Genomic DNA, 19,412 nt, shown 5'->3' with positions numbered 1-19,412 from the left:
ACACCAGCCTTTATGGAGCCTCTGTGTGTGGCACGCCAAGCTCTGAACACAGTTGCTCAGTTCACAGCCCTTCTGTAAGGCTTCCCTATATCATAGGTACTTACATGGTCCTCATTACAATAGTATCTGAGTGCCTCACAAGCTTTATCCTCACAAAAACCCTATGAGGTAGTAAAGCATTTTATCCCCATTTTACAGATGTGGACCTGAGACACAGAAAAACTAAGCATCTGACAAATCCCAAGCTAACGGCCAATCCACCTCTCCTGGAAGACTTAAATTATAGACCAAAGTCTACGCAGCCTGGTCCTAAAATAAAGCCCCTGCTAAATATCAAATCTCCTTTTTCGAGCTGGATATGACAAGTGCTGCAGCTTTCCTAAAGATTAAGTCTTAACCCATGGCTTCAATGAAAAATGAGTTTATGTTAAACAAAATGCTTTCAAAATACTCCAAGTGTTAACTGAGCTAGCAGTGTACCTAAATCTAGAGTGGCGTCCTTTTAAATGATTACTGTAAAGCTCTCATCAGTAGCAATCTAGAATAAACACCTCTTTTAAAAATGTGTTGTGCGTTGACTGGAACAAGAACAGCTTTGGAGTTTGTGCATATGTGGAATACGTAATATTTGTAACAAATGCATATTAAGATCCTGAATCAAATTCTTCTCTCATACTTGTGTAAATCCAGAATCACATTATAGAAGGGCCTGTGAGTCTCCCACATGTAACAAAAATGTAGCATTAACAAAAAAATATTATAGTTGTTCTGGGGACAAGAACGCTACTGATGTTTAGATAATGAAGGGGGAAATGAGTCAAAGAATTCTTTAATTTTTTTTTAAAATTTCCTTTCATTAGATTCACAGCAACATTTTCTCTGTTTTTTCATTTAAACCTTTCATGTAAATTGTGGAGTTTTTCCATTTCAACTGAAGCCACTAAGGAGCTGAACCAGCATCTACATGGCTTCCAAAACAGCTTGAAATTCAGAGTACAAAAGACAATCACAAAGAGAAGGATTATGGTGGTCCTCATGCAGAGATTTGCTTATTCACAGTATGTTTACTGAAAAATAGTCAGACTGTGATTATTCAAATACTAACACACTGCCTGGTTAATGGCTGAATACTGCGAATGTGCAAAATAACCATATAGTGAGAGTGAATGAGAATCCCAACACCAGAATGAACAGAACTGCATGCTTGGAAAAAATGTACCAGTTTTAGCTCAGAACATAATAATGGCCATCCAAGGTCAGATCAATGGTCCATCTAAGCCAGTATCCTGTCTTCTTACAGGGGCTGGTGTCAGATGCTTCAGACGGAATGAACAGAACAATGCAATTAACAAGTGATCCGTTCCCAGTCATCCAGTCCCAGCTTCTGCCACTCAGAGGTTTAGGGACACCCACAGAATGCGGTTATGTCCCTGACCATCTTGGCTAATGGACCTTGATGGAGCTATCTCCATGAACTTATTTGATGGTGGAAGTTGTACAGCCTTGTCACAGTCTGACTGCTTGAAAGAAAAGTAATTTATATTTTAAATATTTAGGGAAATACTTCTTTGCATATGGAATTCACTACTGGAGATAATGATGCAGCAGAACACTGAGGATTTTAACAGCATTTAGATAATTCTGTGCCCAACAGAACATTTACAGTTCTATATGGTAAGAGGGGAATAATCAAATCTCATACTTAGGAGTGTGAACTGATTACTACAGGACCCAGGAAGAAATATTTTCCCTATGTACAGCACCTCATAATTGGTCACGAGCTCACTAGGGAGAGTGGCTCATCTTTCTCTGAAGCAATAATCATATGCCTCATTGTCTCTACTGGTGGCAGGATGGGGGAATTGGTTTTGCTTTGAGATGGCAAACTATATGCTTGCAACTAATATGAACAATTTCTCTTTAAATCTACTACTTCATCACTCACATTCAGAATTTTAAAATTTATATTAGATCACCTCAACAATTTGTCTTTACCCATAAAAATAAGTCCATCTTCTATAGCTTTCATTGTTTTTTGCTTTATACCATATTAATAAGATTTTTAAAGAACTCTAGTAAGACTGTTGAATATGGCCATCTCTTGCTAAAGACCATGCTAGCTAGTCTTAAATTAAGAGCTATCATATCCCTTAATATGGTTTATCAGATATTTATCATAACTGGTATTAAATTGTCTAGTCCAGGGGTCAGCAACCTCTGGCACACAGCTCGCCAGGGTCAACACCCTGGCGGGCCGGGCCAGTTTATTTACCTGCCGCATTGGCTGGTTCGGCCAATCATGGCTCCCACATCCCTCACCTGCGTTGCTTCCTGCAGCCCCCATTGGCCTGGGACGGTGAACTGCGGCCAGTGGGAACCGCGATTGGCCAAACCTGCCAACGCGGCAGGTAAACAAACTGGCCTGGCCCGCCAGGGGCTTACCCTGGCAAACTATGTGCCAAAGGTTGCTGACCCCTGGTTTAGTCTATGCTTTCTTGTTTGTCTCATAAAAACTGCTGTAGACAAGGAAAGATTATAGCACTAGGGGTATGTCCAGACTACCCACCGTATCGGTGGGTAGCAATCAATTTATCGGGGATCGATATATCGCGTCTCATCTAGATGCGACATATCGATCCCCGAATGCGCTCCCTGTCGACTCTGGAACTCCACCGGAGTGAGCGGCAGTAGCGGAGTCAGTAGGGGAGCCATGGACGTCGATCCCGTGCCATGAGGACGGGAGGTAAGTTGGAATAAGATACTTTGACTTCAGCTATGGTATTTCTGTCACTGAAATTGCGTATCTTACATCGACCCCGCTCCCCAGTGCAGACCAGGCCTAAGAGTCAATCTGCTTCCTGTACCAATATACATATCAGATTACAGTGGTTAAGGGTAATGAATTTCATCACTGAAGAATGCCTGCAAAGTTAAAATACTGAGAATGTGCCCTCCACAACCAGCATGCAAAGGGTTAGCTGGAAGAAAAAAAGCATTATCCCTTTAGGAGCTTCTTACCAGAGGTGGAGAGAAGGGGAAAAGTTTACAGGGATGGACAAGAAGGGCAGGAAGCAGTGGGGGCAGATCAGGAGAAGGGCACTATCCTTCCTGCTGACCAGAAGAGCGTCTGTAGGGGCCGTATTTATACCGCATGAAGTCGTCGATAGGTTCTCTTTACCAGGATCTGGCTGCCAAGTGATGGCCCAGGGACATTTTGTCCTGGGGATAGCAAAGCCCAACCATTTTAACCATAAGCGTTAATAAAGAGGTGAAGGAGAATTTGAGGGTTTTGGAGCAGTTTTTGTATCAATAGAGTGTCTTTTTGGAGGGAGGAATGGATGACAGAGGCAGATTTAAAGGTTCATTCAGATGCATCATGAGGAATAGGTTTTGGAGTATTTTATCAGGACAGGTGGCATGCCCAGAAATGGCCCTCAGATTGGATACAAAAAGGTAGAGTGAAGGATATACCGCTCTTGAATTCTTTCCCATTTTGGTAGCAGTAACTATTTGGGGAACATATTTTGGAAACAAAAGAGTGCAGTTTTGCAATGACAACATTGCCGTGGTACATGTTAACAATCACCGGTCCTCCAGATCTCCCGGGGCCATGAAGTTGGTAAGAGCATTAGGATTCTAGTGGCTAAATCTTAGCATATGTTTCTCTGCCAAGCATATGCTTGGGATTGATAATGACATAGCCAATGTGTTGTCTTGATTTCAGATGGACAAATATCAGAGACTAGCACCAGAGAGCAATTAGGAACCAGAACAGATGCCGGTAGCACTCTGGAATTTTGATGTATTACAGCTCTCAGGGTAGTCAGAGATCAGTAGCGCCATAATGTTTAGGGTCCGTGACAGGAATATTAATGATTTTGTGAAATTTGAGAGGAGAGAAGGCCTGTCATTGATATGGCCTACTCTGCTGTACTCCAGTAGTGTCATCTACCATCTCTGGTTGCCTATCGAGCCTTATGTTGTCAGTAGAATGAGGGGTTACCCAGATCCTTGTGGTAGGTTCTCAGTCCAGAGGTTTTTAGTGGAGTAATCTCTGGACATGGGTCCTAGAAAAGATCCACATTCTCCCATCACTGTACAAACACTTAGGTCCAATCCACATTACAGACCTATATCAGTATAACTACGTCGCTCAGGGTTGTGAAAAATCCATACCCCTGAGCAATGTAGGTATACTGACCTAACTCCGTGTATAGACAGAGCTATATCAGTGGAAGAGCTTATCTCGCCAGCATAGCTACCACCTCTCGGTGAGGTGGATTAACTAAGCCTATGGGTGATCTCTCTCTCGTCAGTTTAGAGCATTTTCATTAAAGTGCAGTGCAGCTACTCTAGTGCTGCTGCACTGATGCAGCATTTTAAGTGTAGACATGCCTTTAGAGATTTGGTGTAAGTTCTCAACCAAATATGCAGAAGCAACCAGGAGGCAGCCTTGTTCAAAGCTGCATTCCTGGTAGCAATTTTTGGAGCTTTTAAAGTCAGTGAACTATTACCAGGCTTAGCAAGGGATACTTTGGGAAGGACTTTGGAATGGAAGGAAGCGCAATCGGTTTTCAAACCATAAGGATTTCCAAAACTGATCAAGGGGGCAAGGTGAGTCTATATTGCTACAGCTGTGGGGTGAGGCAAGGAATTGCCCAGTAAGAACATTACAGATTTATATAGCAATGAGACCCATAAGACCCCTCTTTATCCATGGTGATAGAAGGCTTCTCACAACTTTGTTACAGTTTTCCAAAAGGGCCTTTCAAAGCTGGGGCTACTGGTGCAAGAATTTGGTTCCCACTTTTTTTGGATAAGGGGTGCAACCTAGAGTAGGGGACACAGGAATTCAGGTAATGACATTCAAGTGCACACAAGATGTATGTGAGACTCCAGGTGGAAAATCAGAGTTAATTTTCTTGTACTTCCACTTTCAGAATCATGCCAACAGGCCAGGTGAGCAGTGGTGTGGACCTGCAGGCACAGTATTGTATACTGGGGATACAGGCAGGACTTCCAGGGTGGTGAGCAGTTCACATCTGGGCTTAGAGAGTAAGGCAATCCTGAGCTGGCATGGAAGCAGAGGTGTGCTATTGGACCAGCTGATGTGCATTGTACACTCTTTGGGAGCAGACACTGGATGCAAATATGGTCCACTTTGGTTAAAAACAAAAACAGGAAGGAATCAGTGAATATCTGGGAACCAGGCAGAGGTGGAGGAGGCAGCCAAGCATTTTGCTGGTGCCTCTTTGTGGCAGATGTCCTGGGCAGGTACTCAGTACAGAAGGGATATGATTACTGGATATAATATGCTGGAAAAGAGTTTGAAGGAAAGCATTTCTTAAGGGAGCTGAGTAAGTGGTGTTTGCGGTTCCACATCTCATCAGCAGGGAACCAACCTCCCTCCTGATTCTAGACTTCTTTAAGGGAGCTGAGGAAGGGCTTTGGGGCTTCCACATGTGGAAATGCAGGGAACTGATCCTGCTCCCTGCACTGTAAAATTTGTTGCTAGGCACTCCCACATATTATAAGTGAATAAAGTTGCAGCCTAATTAAATGACAACCATTGCCTCCTGTTTTTTTTCCGGTGTGGCTGAACAATGAACTTGGCTAAAACCTTATACCTTAGACATTTATAACAGACTGGATTATATTATCTGTGCAATAATGACCTTAACACATAAAATGACAAAGTTACTGGAGCAAAAACCACAATATAGTCGTGACAAGTTAAAAATAACTGAGATTAACCCCCACACCCCCCAAATAACGGGTCACAGTGTAAAATCCATATATCCAGATCAGCTGACATATGATCATCAGCTTGGATGTTATATCTGATTTTAATTAGCTGGAACATTAAACAGGTGCATGTTAAGGATATTTTGGATTTCAAGCTCAGCACAATTTGACAACGCAGTGGCCTAATATATTATCTTACTCTTCCTGGGATTATTTGTATTTATCTCTATATTTGATGACAAATTCTATCCCAGTTACAAATACAAATATTCCTACATTTGATATGCTCTCCATTTTAATTATACTAAGAACAACATTTTCAAATCTAAATATGGATTTAGGAGCCTAAGTGTGTGGCCTGATTTTTGAAGTATTAAGGACCAGCAGCTCCCATTAATTTTAACTGGAAGTTGCTGTGTTCTCAGGAACACTGAGAGACTTATTTGGATTGGGGAGGGTGGGAGGAATGTGTCTAGCAGTCGGATACTCCGTGCTTGTGGATTACATGTTTGAAGCATTCTAGCAATGCCAACATGATTTTACTGCAAGGTTTGGCATTTTTCTTGGAGCTGTAGTGCCTGGAGTGAGTGAAAATCCCAGCTTTCACTGGTTTTTTGTTTAAAGTTTCTAGTCCATGTGAATAAAAGCTTAAAAATGTGAACAGTAAAGGAACAAAAGCCAGAAAGCAAATAACAGGAATCCAAAATATATTATTTACTATCTCATGAGTCTGGGGGGCCTATTCATGATTTTTGGCTAGTTTATGGTGGTGGTGGAGGTGGTAATACTGTGCACTTATAACTTCCTACAGTATGCTTTTATCTTCATACTGTCACCCTATAGTAAGCATAGTAAGCAAATGATTGTTATACAATATTCTCAATGCAATACTTTTGTTTTTAGAATGCTTCTAGTACAGCAGCAGAGTGGTTGGTTCTGCCTCTGATGGTCTTTTATTTGCACTAAATAGAAACAATACTGTCTCTCTAAAAAGGAATCATAGGATCTAGCCCTAAGTACCTCTCCCTCAGGACTCCCAGAAGCATCCTTCCTGCCTCAGTGCTTCAGGAGGCCATATGCCTTCAGCAATTATGCACATATGGACAACTCTGTCCTCTATGGCCTGGCTTGTAAAAGGCATAATAGACTGCTACAAGTCATTTTCTGCGTTCCAATTGAGACCTATTCAGCAGAAAGATCAAATGGCTGTGGAAGCACATATAAGTATTGTAAAGAAAATTTGCCATATGGAACCTTTGGATTAAACTTTTTAATGCAATTTTTATCATGTAAATTTGTGTCTCAAAAGAAAATTTTACATTTCAATTAGAAAAGAAGATCAAAACTCAACTGATGTTTGAGTCATACTGTGAAAACGAAATCCCTTCATGCATTTCCATGCAGAAAAATTACGTCTGTAGCAATATTAGGAAGCAAAAATGTTACCCTGTACAAGGATCTGCAAAAGCATTTTGTATTGTGCAAACCCATTTTATATTACTTCAAAAACTGATGTCTAATACACTTTTCTGACTATGGGTCAAAATGATATAATAAAGCTTTGATTCAAAAAAGCTTCCTTCAAAATGTATAAACATTATACCCTTAAGTATCGGATAATATTTTAAGAAGCCATGTTACTCCTTCACCTTTCCAAACAAATATTATTTTAATATTACTAACTTTACCTTGGTATATTGCTCACGCTCATATTCTTGGCTAGAACCAGACCCTGTTGTCTGATTATAACGATGCACTTTCATTTTCATCTGTCGCGTTTGTTCCTCCACTACTAAGCTTGCTGTAAAAACACATAATGGAAGCCTATTAAAAGTGGTGAAAAACTTTTAAAGAAATAAATGGTTTAGCAGCAATTTTGGTCTTATTTCCATCTCAACAAAACAAAGAAATATACAAACAGTACAATAACAAGCAGGGTGTAAACATTGAACAGAGGAATGCTAATATTAATAAATCAAGCACTTCAGCTGCCTAGAGTCTTTAAATGAAAATGGATAGATATCCAAATTTCCCATATGCTATCAGGCTAGTGTAACAGATGTCAAAAGAGAAAAGAATTTAAATTGATAGGCTGAACTGTAAGCTTGTTAAGCTGTCTGGATGCAGAGGATATGCATACATATGCTTCTAACCATACATTTGTTGACTGTGAAAAATGTTATGTTCTAAGTGTTAATACACTGAACAGATAATACTAAAATATTTAAATAAGAAGTTATTAATTCCTACCATTATCTTCAAACACAGTAATTGTTAACTATGACTAAAACATTTATAAGGAGGAACAATTTTCTCTGACTATAAAACATACAAAAATAATTTGCATAATTTTTGCTTGCTGTGCCTCATGGATCTTAGAAATATAATATTTGCTTTCCCATGTTTCCTTTTTTTGGAAAGAAATAATAATATAATAATAAAGAAGAATATTTTCTTGCATTTTTACTTTTTCCCACTGTTTTTTTTTAAAAGAACTGTAGTATTATAGAGAACATTCTCTTCTTTCCTTGAAAGTAGTTAGCACAGATAGTACAGAATATATTTGCAAATATACCTTTGAAAAAATAAAGGGGGCAAGATGTGAAAGATGGTGTGTATTTGGGTGAAAGAACACATTTATTCCATTACTTTTGCTCAGTATTTGGTGGCTGTTTGTATAAAAAGGTGCCTCCAGTTAAAAGAAGTAAAAGAAATTAACTGCTACATATATTTTTCTTAATGGGCTATATATTCTGCCATCATTACTCACATTAAGTAGCATCTTACTCCACAAGCAATTCTACTGGAATCAAAGAGTTTAGTCTCAGAATATAGTACTACATAATATTAGTACAAGTGGTAGAACTAGGCCCCAGTAATCTTATAGTGGTCACTATGCTTAAAGTTACACTAAGACTTCCATTCTATCAGTTTTTACAGGGTCATAACTTTCTGCAAAAATTCTCCTTTTCATCTGAAATATTCTTGCTTTGTCTCAGAGCAAATATGATTTTTTAATTTGGAAAAATTTGAGCACAGTCCTTTTGAGTTACACATGTCTTTATAAATTTATTTTCTGATGTCAAAATATTAATTTCTTTTTTACACATCCATCTCTCAAATATAGATGAATTTTAAAAATAAAAAAATGTCAGGTAATTAATTCCAGAGGGTTAATACCCACGACAGTGAGGGAAAACAAATCAAAACAAAAAGCACTGAGTTATAAGTCACTGAAAAACATAAGTTTTCCAAGCATAAAATTCAGAATGTCAACTAAGTTCAAAATTAATACACTATGGTATTTATAAGTCTGCACTGTGAATGAACAGAAGAGCTCTGTGTAAGCTTGTTTCTCTCACCAACAGAAGTTGGGCCAATAAAAGATATTACTTCACCCACCTTGTCTCTCTAGATATTGAGGCTGTCGGGCTTTGTGTTATTTTATTGTGGAGTTCTATGCATACCTACATTTTTGACGTTGCAAGTACAGAAACATACAGAAATCAGTATAAAGATTAGGGTCAGCTGTTCAAAACTCTTGAGCAATTGCCCAAACAATGATTGTGCACCTACTTATCTATTGCGCTTCAGCACGTAAATCATGGAATGTCTATATGCTGGCAGAGTAGAAACAAATGCACAGGTGCACAATTTTGAACATCCCTTTTCCTCTACTTTTATTTTTTTTTAGTGGGAAAATTATATAAAATGAATTACATTACTGATCTGATCCAGTTATAATTTTAAATTCTAAATGCAAGAAATGCAAAAGTCAAGGTGGTTGTTGTAATGTTTAATATACACACATTCTGGTGGGCCCAATCTGGCAAATCCTAGACATGCAGAATGCCACACTGGGCTCACAGAGTATTCTGGATTACTAGTTATGCTGGGAAATGTGTACCTTAATTGTAGGGGTCCAGTTTTACCATCAGATATGCAAGTACAACTCCAATTGACTTAAATGGAAATTGCATGGAGGTGTCTGAGGGCAAAATTGAGCTCTCTACAATAAATTTTTTAAGATGGCCTTTTATCCTGCATCTGCAATAAATTGTGAGGAGAAATGAGAGGATTTAATTAGATCTCTACCCTACCTATTTTGTATGTGCCATCAAAGATTGACATCTCAATCCCAGTATTTAGGCCTAGAATTGACAGTTATATAAGCTTACATGAGAACCATCAGTGAGGAGTGTGAATTGAACTAAAATTGTCTCATAAATTTGGCTTTGTGCATAATTTAAGAAAATGGTATTAAGACCACAGATTCATTATTCTTATATTCCTAAATAGGAAATGTATAAAATGCATATCTTATATAAAATACAATTACGATACTTTGTACCTTGTCTGCCATGCATAAACACACACATATCTGTTATGCATCTAACTGAATGTTCTGAAAGGAGGGTCAATCAGACGTGAAGATTCAAAAATGTTACTTGATTATGTAATAGTCTATTGGAAAAGTGCTGTTAGGTAACCCACAGTTCACATGAACATTTAATGTACAGCTCCTTCTAAGAGAAATATGGTGTATGTCCTTTTAGAATCTGTGCATGTACAAAGGGTTGAGGTTTGGAGTATTTTTTTAAATTTTTTTTAAGCAATCTTGAGCACTATGAATATATACTAATTTACATTTTAAAGCATTAGAGTCACAGACCTCTAACGTCATCATCAGCAATAGTTACACAAAGTAAGAAGTGCTACTCGAATGTTATGGGTGAAATTCTGGCCACACTGAAGTCAATGACAAAACTCCCATTAATTTCAATGGGGCCAAGATTTCACCCTCTGTGTTCAATGGTGGAAGCCACACCTGATAGAATTCCCACACTAAGAGTAGGTCTATACTGCAAAAAAAGGTGTGTTCTTAATTTGGGTTAGCTAACTAGGTTTAAAACAGCAATGAAGACAAAGTAACATGGCTTAATTGAGAGCCAGGAGTATGGGAACAGGTTAAACTCAAGCTGCTAACCCAAGTTAAATGGGAGTTGCTATATCTTCACTGTTATTTTGACCTGAGTTTGCTAACCAGGGTTACCTACACCAAGTTAAGAACACACCTTTTGTTTGCCATGTAGACATATTCCAAGTCTCTTCAGCACCCACTGACTCAGGCAAGAAGTCAATATTATAACATATTAGGAGAAGGGAACTGCACTAGGAAACTTTCCTTAGGACTTTATGGTTAATTCTCATTCACTTTCCCCAAAAGGAAGCACAATTTGACAGTTCTGGTTGTAGTATTTCACAGACAACTGTTCATACATCTAAAAATGTCAATTACATTAATTGTTTGTATATCTTCTTAATATTATACTCATTTATCAAGATTTTTATGTGCTTTGGAGAAACATATTTTTGTGTGTGTGTTTATTTATTCCGCCCTCCCAAAAAAGCATCACAATTATTTTTGGCCTATGCATTTATTTGATGAGAGCTCACATGGCCCATTTCAGCAGTTGAAAAGGTCAAAATCCACAGATGTAAAGCTCAGAGGTATTTTCTTACCCAGATGACTATGGGAAAATTCTAAAGCCCTTACTCATGAAGTCAAGTAGAGTACTCACAAAGGGGTTGCAGGGCTAGGCCCAGAGTTTGTATTATAAGGGGTTTTCAGGCTCTTTCTGGGTAGACTGTGCGAGAGTTGAAGAGCAATGATTCACATTATTCAGGACATGAAGAAGCATAAAGCCAGTCATGTGAAAGGATTTAAAATGTCAGGCCTTAACTTTATCAATTTTAACATACAAGGATGGAATGAATCCCCACCTCCCCAAATGACCAGACATTAACTGTGTCCAGTGTGGGGTTGAATGGCCTCTCACCATACCACAAAGGAATGAAGCCAGGCTCCCTTTGCTAAATATCCCTGCTCAGTTCATGATTCGGCCCATTGTCCGGTCCCACTAACCACCTATTGAAGGTGGAAATTACAGTACAGACAAGATAGAGCCCAGTCTGCAAAGATTTAATACCTTCCCATACCTCTCCAGCATCCCATGGTTAGGTTCACCCCAAGAGCTGGCCTTGTGATACTCTACATGCTGAGCACTGGCTGCAATTTGTGACAATATTTATTGACACACATTGCTTCAACCCCTTATTTTCTTACCCTTCTTACCCCCACGTATCATACCTCCAGGATGCTGTTGGGAGAATGAAAAATTCACCAGATACCTTTACCGATCTTGTCCAGAGGAGAGAAAAAAAATGCTTTCTAATCTCAAAAGGCAATTGGATCAGATCCAGAGAAAACCTGGTAACCCAGCTCTGACAACTACACCAACTAAAGGACAGGGTATGACAGCTATAAGTAGCACAAATGGGTGCTCTCTGCCCAAGAATGCTTAAATACAAAAGGAGGAGGGTTTGCTGGGGCCCATTTTTGCTCCCACCCCTACCTACCATATACTCCTGAATTAGCTAATGTGTGACTATGCTCAATGCTCCTGTTGTATCAATCAAGCAAGGTACTAACAAGCTTCAACAGGACTTTACTTTTACAGTGGAAACCTCTTTACCAAGCTGCTAATACACGCACTGTAACTCTCACTCTGCCTCCTCAACTCCTCCCCTCTCCTTCCTGTCCTTTCAGACTCCCAACAGCCAGTGCTCTCAGTTCTAATAATTACAAGCAACATCTAAACGCCACAGCTCTCCAGCCCCAGCCCCTACTGACATATGATCTCTACATGTATTCTGAGCAGGGAGAGAGGAAAAGGAGGCACATCCTTCCACCAACTTGGACCCTAGGGTGTAGCGATTGCCCTGCCAGTCTTATCCCACTAAGTCAGGAAGTGGAATTTAATGTAAGCCCTACTCTAACCAATACCAGTAAAATGATACTGTATTCATAGATTACTGCTTATATGTTTCTATAGAAAGATTTGGGTTGGGATTTTCAAAAGCACCTAAGCAAGTTAAGTGCTTAACTCTCTCTGGAATTCAATGGAAGTTTGGAACCTAACTCCCTTAAGTTCTTTTGGAAACATTAGCCTTAGGATATATGTTTAATGTGTTGCACAGGCCATTATATATGTGTCTTCTGTTAACATAAAGAAATTCTGCATTTGCATGTTTAAGTATTTGGCTCCCCCTAAAGTTACATGAACCATCCAAGGGCAGATTGAACCATAAGAGTTAAGGTCACTGTGCTGCCAATGTATCCCAAGGATTTCCTGAAGAATTCTCTCTTTTCATTATTTATATTAACTTTTGTTACCTAATATTTTTAGGCCATATTTTACACAGGGTTGTGCTGCTCCCTGAGTGGAGGGGAAGACATGCAGTTATATTGTAAAGTTCATTTCCTAGTTTATGTACATTTTTACCTGGAAATGACTGGAAATTGTTTTATTAAGATAAGTTAACAAATAGGGCCCTGATCATGCAGTCAAATCCGGGTGGGTGGATTTGACTGCACCGCGGGAGACTCAAATACAGCAGAGTGGTTTAAATGTGTCAGGGAAAATTCAGAACTGAACCCCGTCAGATGCTGGAAGTAAAACTACATACCTGGACTTCTAATTTGAGTATACAGAATAACAAAATGTGGTATGTAAGCAGTGGAAAAGTAAGTCGTCATAATAATTTGCAATGGTTTATAAATAGCAATTTGAAAGATGGAAATATTTCTTCTGTTATTGTTACAAAACAAGCTACAATTAAAATTAAATATACTTCATGTTTCAGATTTTCATCAGAAAAAACAAGTATCATTTATTATTTTGTGGCATTGATAGTATCTGTATGTTTAAATTGCTTGTGTAAAACAAAAATTAAATCCAAATTCACAATGGTCTGGAATATTTCTGGCACAAATATCTGCTCAGTGCAGGAGGGGAAGAGATGAAGACACATTAGGGAGTTGGTTACAGCTCTCTTATTCTCAAGCTGCAACTGCTCTAGTCCCAGCCCTGGAAAAAATTAGAGCAGGCCAAGAATTGCTGTAACTTAAGAGAGTCCTTAAAGGACCTCATGCCAGCTATGAATTTTTGAAGGCATACCCTCCAAATGTCCCAGTGCCTCTACAGAACAATAGAACCATGAGCAATAAACTGTGTGGTCATATATAAAATATACCACAGCAGATAAATTCAATAGATTTGTTTTTAACCAAGTTATAAAATTAGTAAATGGACAGAATGCAGTAGATGCAATATACTAGAGTTCAGTAAAAATGTGGATATAATAGTGCACAAAATCTTATTTTTAAACTAATTCAAATTCAACTAATCTGAACGGGAGAGGTTGACAATCATGGGAGGTCTGCAAATGAAGGCCAGTAATGATAATCAGCAGTGCCACGGAGACTGGGTTTGACTCTGGATTTATTTAACATCTCTAACGATTTGGAGAGGGTAAACTACATATACATTTATATTTCCAGATTTTATTAAATTGAGGGATATTTCAAACACCAGTCCTGACATGAAAATAGTACAAAGGGGTGGAAAAAATGGGCAGGAAATAATAAACCGAGATTCTTCTTGCAAAAATATAAGCAAAGATATTTTTAAAAATATGCCCCAACATGATAAAGTAAAGCAATCCAAATTTGAGCTTCCAATGCTATGTGAATACCAAGAAAAAAAGTGGGCTTTGAGCTGTAAATATAAGGTCACATATTATTGACCAAGGAGACAGCAGAGTTCCTCGGTATCAAATGCTAAAGAGACCATATCTAGTACTGCTAATGTTTCAGAGAACCTTAAGGCAAGAAATGTGTTGACAAATTAAAAGGAATTCAAAGAAGAGATATAAACTGATTAGGGGCCTGGAAATACTGACTTGTATTTTATAGCTAAAGTAATGGGTGTAAATACAAGAAGTGAGAGTAACAGGCTGAAATGTAGCTTAAGAAAACTTCTGTTATGTATCAGGAATAATTTAACTGTAAGGCTCATTGGATTGCTGACCAATCTCCCATGAAAAATTGTGGTCTTCCCAATGTGTGAGGCATTGACATCTAGACTCGTCAAAATACTAAGGAGTATATGGTAGGTATATCGCATTAGCAGGGAATGGAAAAGATGCTGTGGTTCTTTTCTATCACTAGCTTATGATTCCCTACCTTACACTTTTATTCTTGCACCTCTTTCACATACACCAATAACCAACACAGACAGACTACACTATGCGGACTTTGCAGGTTTAGAATCTTAGCAATGAGCAACATTAAAAAAACACACACACACATTTATTTGAAAGAGGAATTACGATTATTTTAGCAGTGAATTATTATAAAGAAAACATCACTACACAGGATACTGCTGTTTCAGGATGTGGTGACTGGCCATCTTCAAGCCCTTCACCAGATTCCAAACTAAAGAACTTTCCACAAACTATACAGATACAATAATACTGAAATTTCTCTTTCTTGAGTGGAGACTAAGCCATCCAGGAGACAGAACAACGCTAGTGAGCAAGGGAAATTTTGGCCAAGGACACCAAGGAGGTGTCAGGAATCTTCAATATACATTGCAAAACAGACCTTCAGTTTTAGGACATTCAAAATACATTGAAAACCACAAAGTACTCAATTTATCTAACTTCAAAAGGAGCAGTTATTCCAGGGAATCTATGTATTCCAGCTTCAATGTTGTTGAAAAATTGGAAAGGGTTCAGAAAAAGCTAAAAGAATTATTCAAGATCTGGAAAAGCTGTCTTACAGTAACAGACTTGGGAAGTTCAATCTAGCTGAATGATCAAAGAGAATGATAAAAATGTGACTTGGCCATGGTTTATAATTATCTACATAGGAAGAGAAGATTTCTGATAACACAGGACTCTTTACTTTAACAGATAAAGGTATCATAAGATCCGGAAATTGAAGGTAGATAAATTAAGGCCAGAGATTAGGTGCACATTTTTAACAGTTAGGGAATTAATCATTGGAACAACTTACCAAGAGATGTGGCAAATTCTCCATCTGTCACATGATGTCTTTAAATCAAATCAAAAGAGGATATCTTTCTAAAAATATGCTTTAGCTCAGCCACAAGATATGGGGTTGATGCAAAGAATCTCTGGGTTAAATGATTTGGCCTTTGTTTTTCAGGAGCTCACACCAGATAATCATAACAATAGCTTCTAGCGTAAAAATCTATGAATCCACAAATAATGTTTAGACAATTTCCTATTCAAATTGCTGAAGGAAAGTGTGTGTGTGTGTGTGTATAGATATATATATATATAGTGTTTATATAAGAACACAGACAATGAGTAGGCAATTTCTGAAAGGTAATTTAGACCATTGAAAAAGTTGTTCTAGCACTTTAAGAATGTAGGATATCATTAGTGAGAGTGCCCCAAATATGGTAGTGGGAGAATATATACCAATTCACTCTTTATCAGACCCAAAAGAAATAATCAGCAATTGACTATTTTAATTCTGCGTGACATTTTGTCTCCTTTGAGTTCTTCAATCAGCCAACTAACATAGTTAGAAGGTAATGAAGATGTTCATGAAAAACAAAATCAGATTCAGTTTTATGTTCATGAGAGCTGGGTGAATAATTTGCAAATATTTCAATTGAAAAGTGTCATGAAATTTATTGAATGAAGTATTCAGTTACTATTTTACTACCCTCATTGTTCACCCTCATTTTTTCCGAATGGATTTCATTTTTTATTTGAAAACGGAGTTTATTTTCGACAAATTCAGGCCTATGGATTCTTCACTTTCTTGTACAAACGATATTGCCGTCCATACATTTTTAGAATGTATGGTAATAAAACTGATAAGAAATTTGGACTCAGATGATTCATACATCAGAGCGGTAGCTGTGTTAGTCTGGATCTGTAAAAAGTGACAAAGAGTCTGGCACCTTATAGACTAACAGACATATTGGAGCATAAGCTTTCGTGGGTGAATACCCACTTTGTCAGATGCAGTTATCTTCATACAGTTATCTTGGATTCAAATTTAACTATTACAGGGAGGATCTCCAATGAAAGTACAGATTTTTGTATACATCTGCCTTTTCTGTCCTAATAGCAGGTACTGGGATTGGACTAAGAATCATAATTAATTAACCATCTGGGAGGGAGGGAGCTAAAGCATGGATATCGAAACACTCAGTGGAAAAAAATGAATGAAAAGTAATTCCAACTCCAAACTTAAATATTAAGATTATTTATTTGTAGTCTGATGCCACCCAAAATGCTAGGGATAATCCACTTGCACACAAGAAAGCAGTCTCTGCCACAATCTACATGTAAGCTTTCAATTTCTTATGTATTAGCACTCAGTTTTATGCTCCTATAAGTAAATGTTGTGAGTCATTAAAGCAATGCAGGAACTCTAGTACTGGTGAGTGTACATAATGAGCGCAAAGCAAATTTACTACCCACATCAGTACTCAAAGACTTGAGTGTACTGCATGGACTAACATGAAACCATGTGAAGATTATTTTTATCTATTCTACATTCACTTCAGGTTAACTCTCCCTTAATGTGACGTAGATAGCAGTCACAGATAGTGGAATCAAAATGGCAGAACTGCTCGAAGAACTTTGGGGCCAATTCTACTCCAGCTTTGCTGTTGTGGTCAATCTCTTATCTGCTGCTTGTATCTCCACAGCTGGGGTTTCTGGTATCATACCAGCATAGAGCTGGTATAATGGCTCCTATGTTGGCCCATCTGCAGGCTGTGATATAGGAGATAGGGAAAAAGTTGTGGCTGTTCTGCATGCTTCAGCAACCCTTAGGTGAGTGTACAGTTCTTTTTGACCACAGGGTAGAACTGCACTAGGCTGCTTCAACCTAAGCTAGGACTAGCAGAGACTGATTACAAGATTCAGAGAGCTGTAGACCTTACCTAGTAGATACTACATGTTCCCCTTTGATTTTTATCCTTTAAACCTTAGGGTAAAATTTTCAAAAGCATCTAAGTTACTTCAGAGGTTAAATCTGATTTTCAAAAGTAACATAGGCACTTAGGAGTCTACGACTAATTGAAAGCCATTTTTACTATTTACCAACATGGTAAAACTTTTACTTGTTTGAAGATTATATTGTTTATATCTTTAGGGACTATATAACAATATAGCCTATTTTGGTCCAAGAAGGTATACGGATCTAAATTTGTAATGTACTTTCAAGTAATATGGTGGTGGTTTTTTTAGATACACTGGGCTCAGTACCATAACTCATTCCCTATGTTGGCCAGGACATAGTTGATATAAGAAAATGAGAAAGCTTTTTTAAAACTGGCTGAAAAAAATCCCATTCTCATTGGCCACTAGATGTCTCATTTCTTCCACACAAGCGCATATTATTGCATTTATATGAGAGAAAGAGAAACCACGCTCTTCAAAAAGTCATTGTGATTATGGAACTTTTTTTCTGGTAGTGCAAGACCGCTCTAGCACATGGAAAACATCACTCTCATCAACTGTTGTAATTTATTTTATAAGTCCTGTGGTTTTATAACAGTAATATTGTCTCCTCTTGATCTTGTAAGAAGCTCCTCGTAGCTCTGGATTTCTGACTGACCTATAAATGATGATGCATTTCTGGCCACAGCCACCAGATCATATAACTGGGAGCCTGTATCACAGGCACTAGGCTGCAGGCCTGGCTGCCACCAGCAAAGACCACTGCTCAATCTATTGTGAAATCTTTTCTCCCATTTGCACAGCCTGTGCAGAGCATCATGGGAGCAGCAGACCTTGGGGCAGCTGGAAGCTGTTACAAAAAGGAGCAGAGGCAGCTCCCACTTGCCCCTTCTTACATTCACTTAGTGTTGTGCTGATTAGGAGAAGAGCTATGGGAAGCGGGGGGTGAAGAGGACGGAGAAGAAGGAAAGAAGTGATTCCAGGAGCATGTCCACCCACCCGCTCCAACCTGCAGGAGTCCATTATTTCCCCACTGATACTGAGCTTCTGTATGGAAGGGAGCTGGTGAAGAGCAGTAGTGTGTGTAAGGGGTGAGATTGACTGGGCAGGGGCTGCTCCAATATCTAGAGAAAGGGAAGGAGCAGAGTTGCAAACTGAACCTACAGTGGGAGTTGGACAGGTGCAATCACAAGCAGAAGGAGAAAGTGTGAGGCAGGAGGCAACACCCACTAAAGGCATGGGGCTTTGAGGGGGAGCTGAAGGCAGTACCAGCTATCAGGGGAAGATTGAGAAGTATCTCATCTATCAGCCAGAAAAAAAGGAAGGAAGTCCTCCAATTGTTCATTTTAGGTTGAATTTCCTGATATACATACACAGAAATGGGGTGATACCTCCTCTGTCTTTACAAATCAGAAAACAGTCCAAAACATGAGCCTTAAAAAAAAAAGTCTCCTGATTTTTAAGCCAACCTTGCCACAGGACTGGCAATACTGAAACGCTAACCTGCTCCTAACATATAAAGCTTGATGCAACTTCTGTCTGCACATGGGGACCTTAGAAAGTAGACAGTGTCCCTTTCACACTGAATTATTTTCAGATCATGCTGAAAATATGTCTCTATGAGAATGGATGCCAGAGTTCTTACCAGAAAAAACTGCCATTGAAGATAGTGGGAATTTTGCTTAGATAAGTTCTGCATGATTGGGCCATATACAGTATGTTCTGTGAAAACCAAGTAAGTAAACACAGGACAAAGGGAAGTGGTTGTTTTTTTTATGGCACTTTCTCAGATAGTGAAAAATAAAAGTTAA

The 19,412-nt window shown here is 38.6% G+C and overlaps 1 protein-coding gene across 44 annotated transcripts in view; it reads right to left on the bottom strand.

The window, feature by feature from the left end:
• RIMS1 (regulating synaptic membrane exocytosis 1) overlaps positions 1-19,412 on the bottom strand; it is a 537,317-nt gene that overhangs the window by 100,968 nt on the left and 416,937 nt on the right. For 33 of the 44 annotated variants that reach the window (XM_075063753.1, XM_075063758.1, XM_075063760.1 and 30 more), the window contains one exon: positions 7,434-7,546. The exons of the other annotated variants lie outside the window; for them this stretch is intronic. In XM_075063753.1, coding sequence (XP_074919854.1) covers positions 7,434-7,546 — 113 coding nt within the window. The remainder of the gene's footprint in view (positions 1-7,433; positions 7,547-19,412) is intronic. 44 annotated transcript variants of the gene reach the window in all.

The sequence above is a fragment of the Chelonoidis abingdonii genome, chromosome 3 (assembly GCF_003597395.2).
Source record: "Chelonoidis abingdonii isolate Lonesome George chromosome 3, CheloAbing_2.0, whole genome shotgun sequence".
NCBI lineage: Eukaryota > Metazoa > Chordata > Testudines > Testudinidae > Chelonoidis > Chelonoidis abingdonii.
Note: the sequence above shows the minus strand (reverse complement) of the source record. Positions and strands in the feature narration are given on the sequence as shown.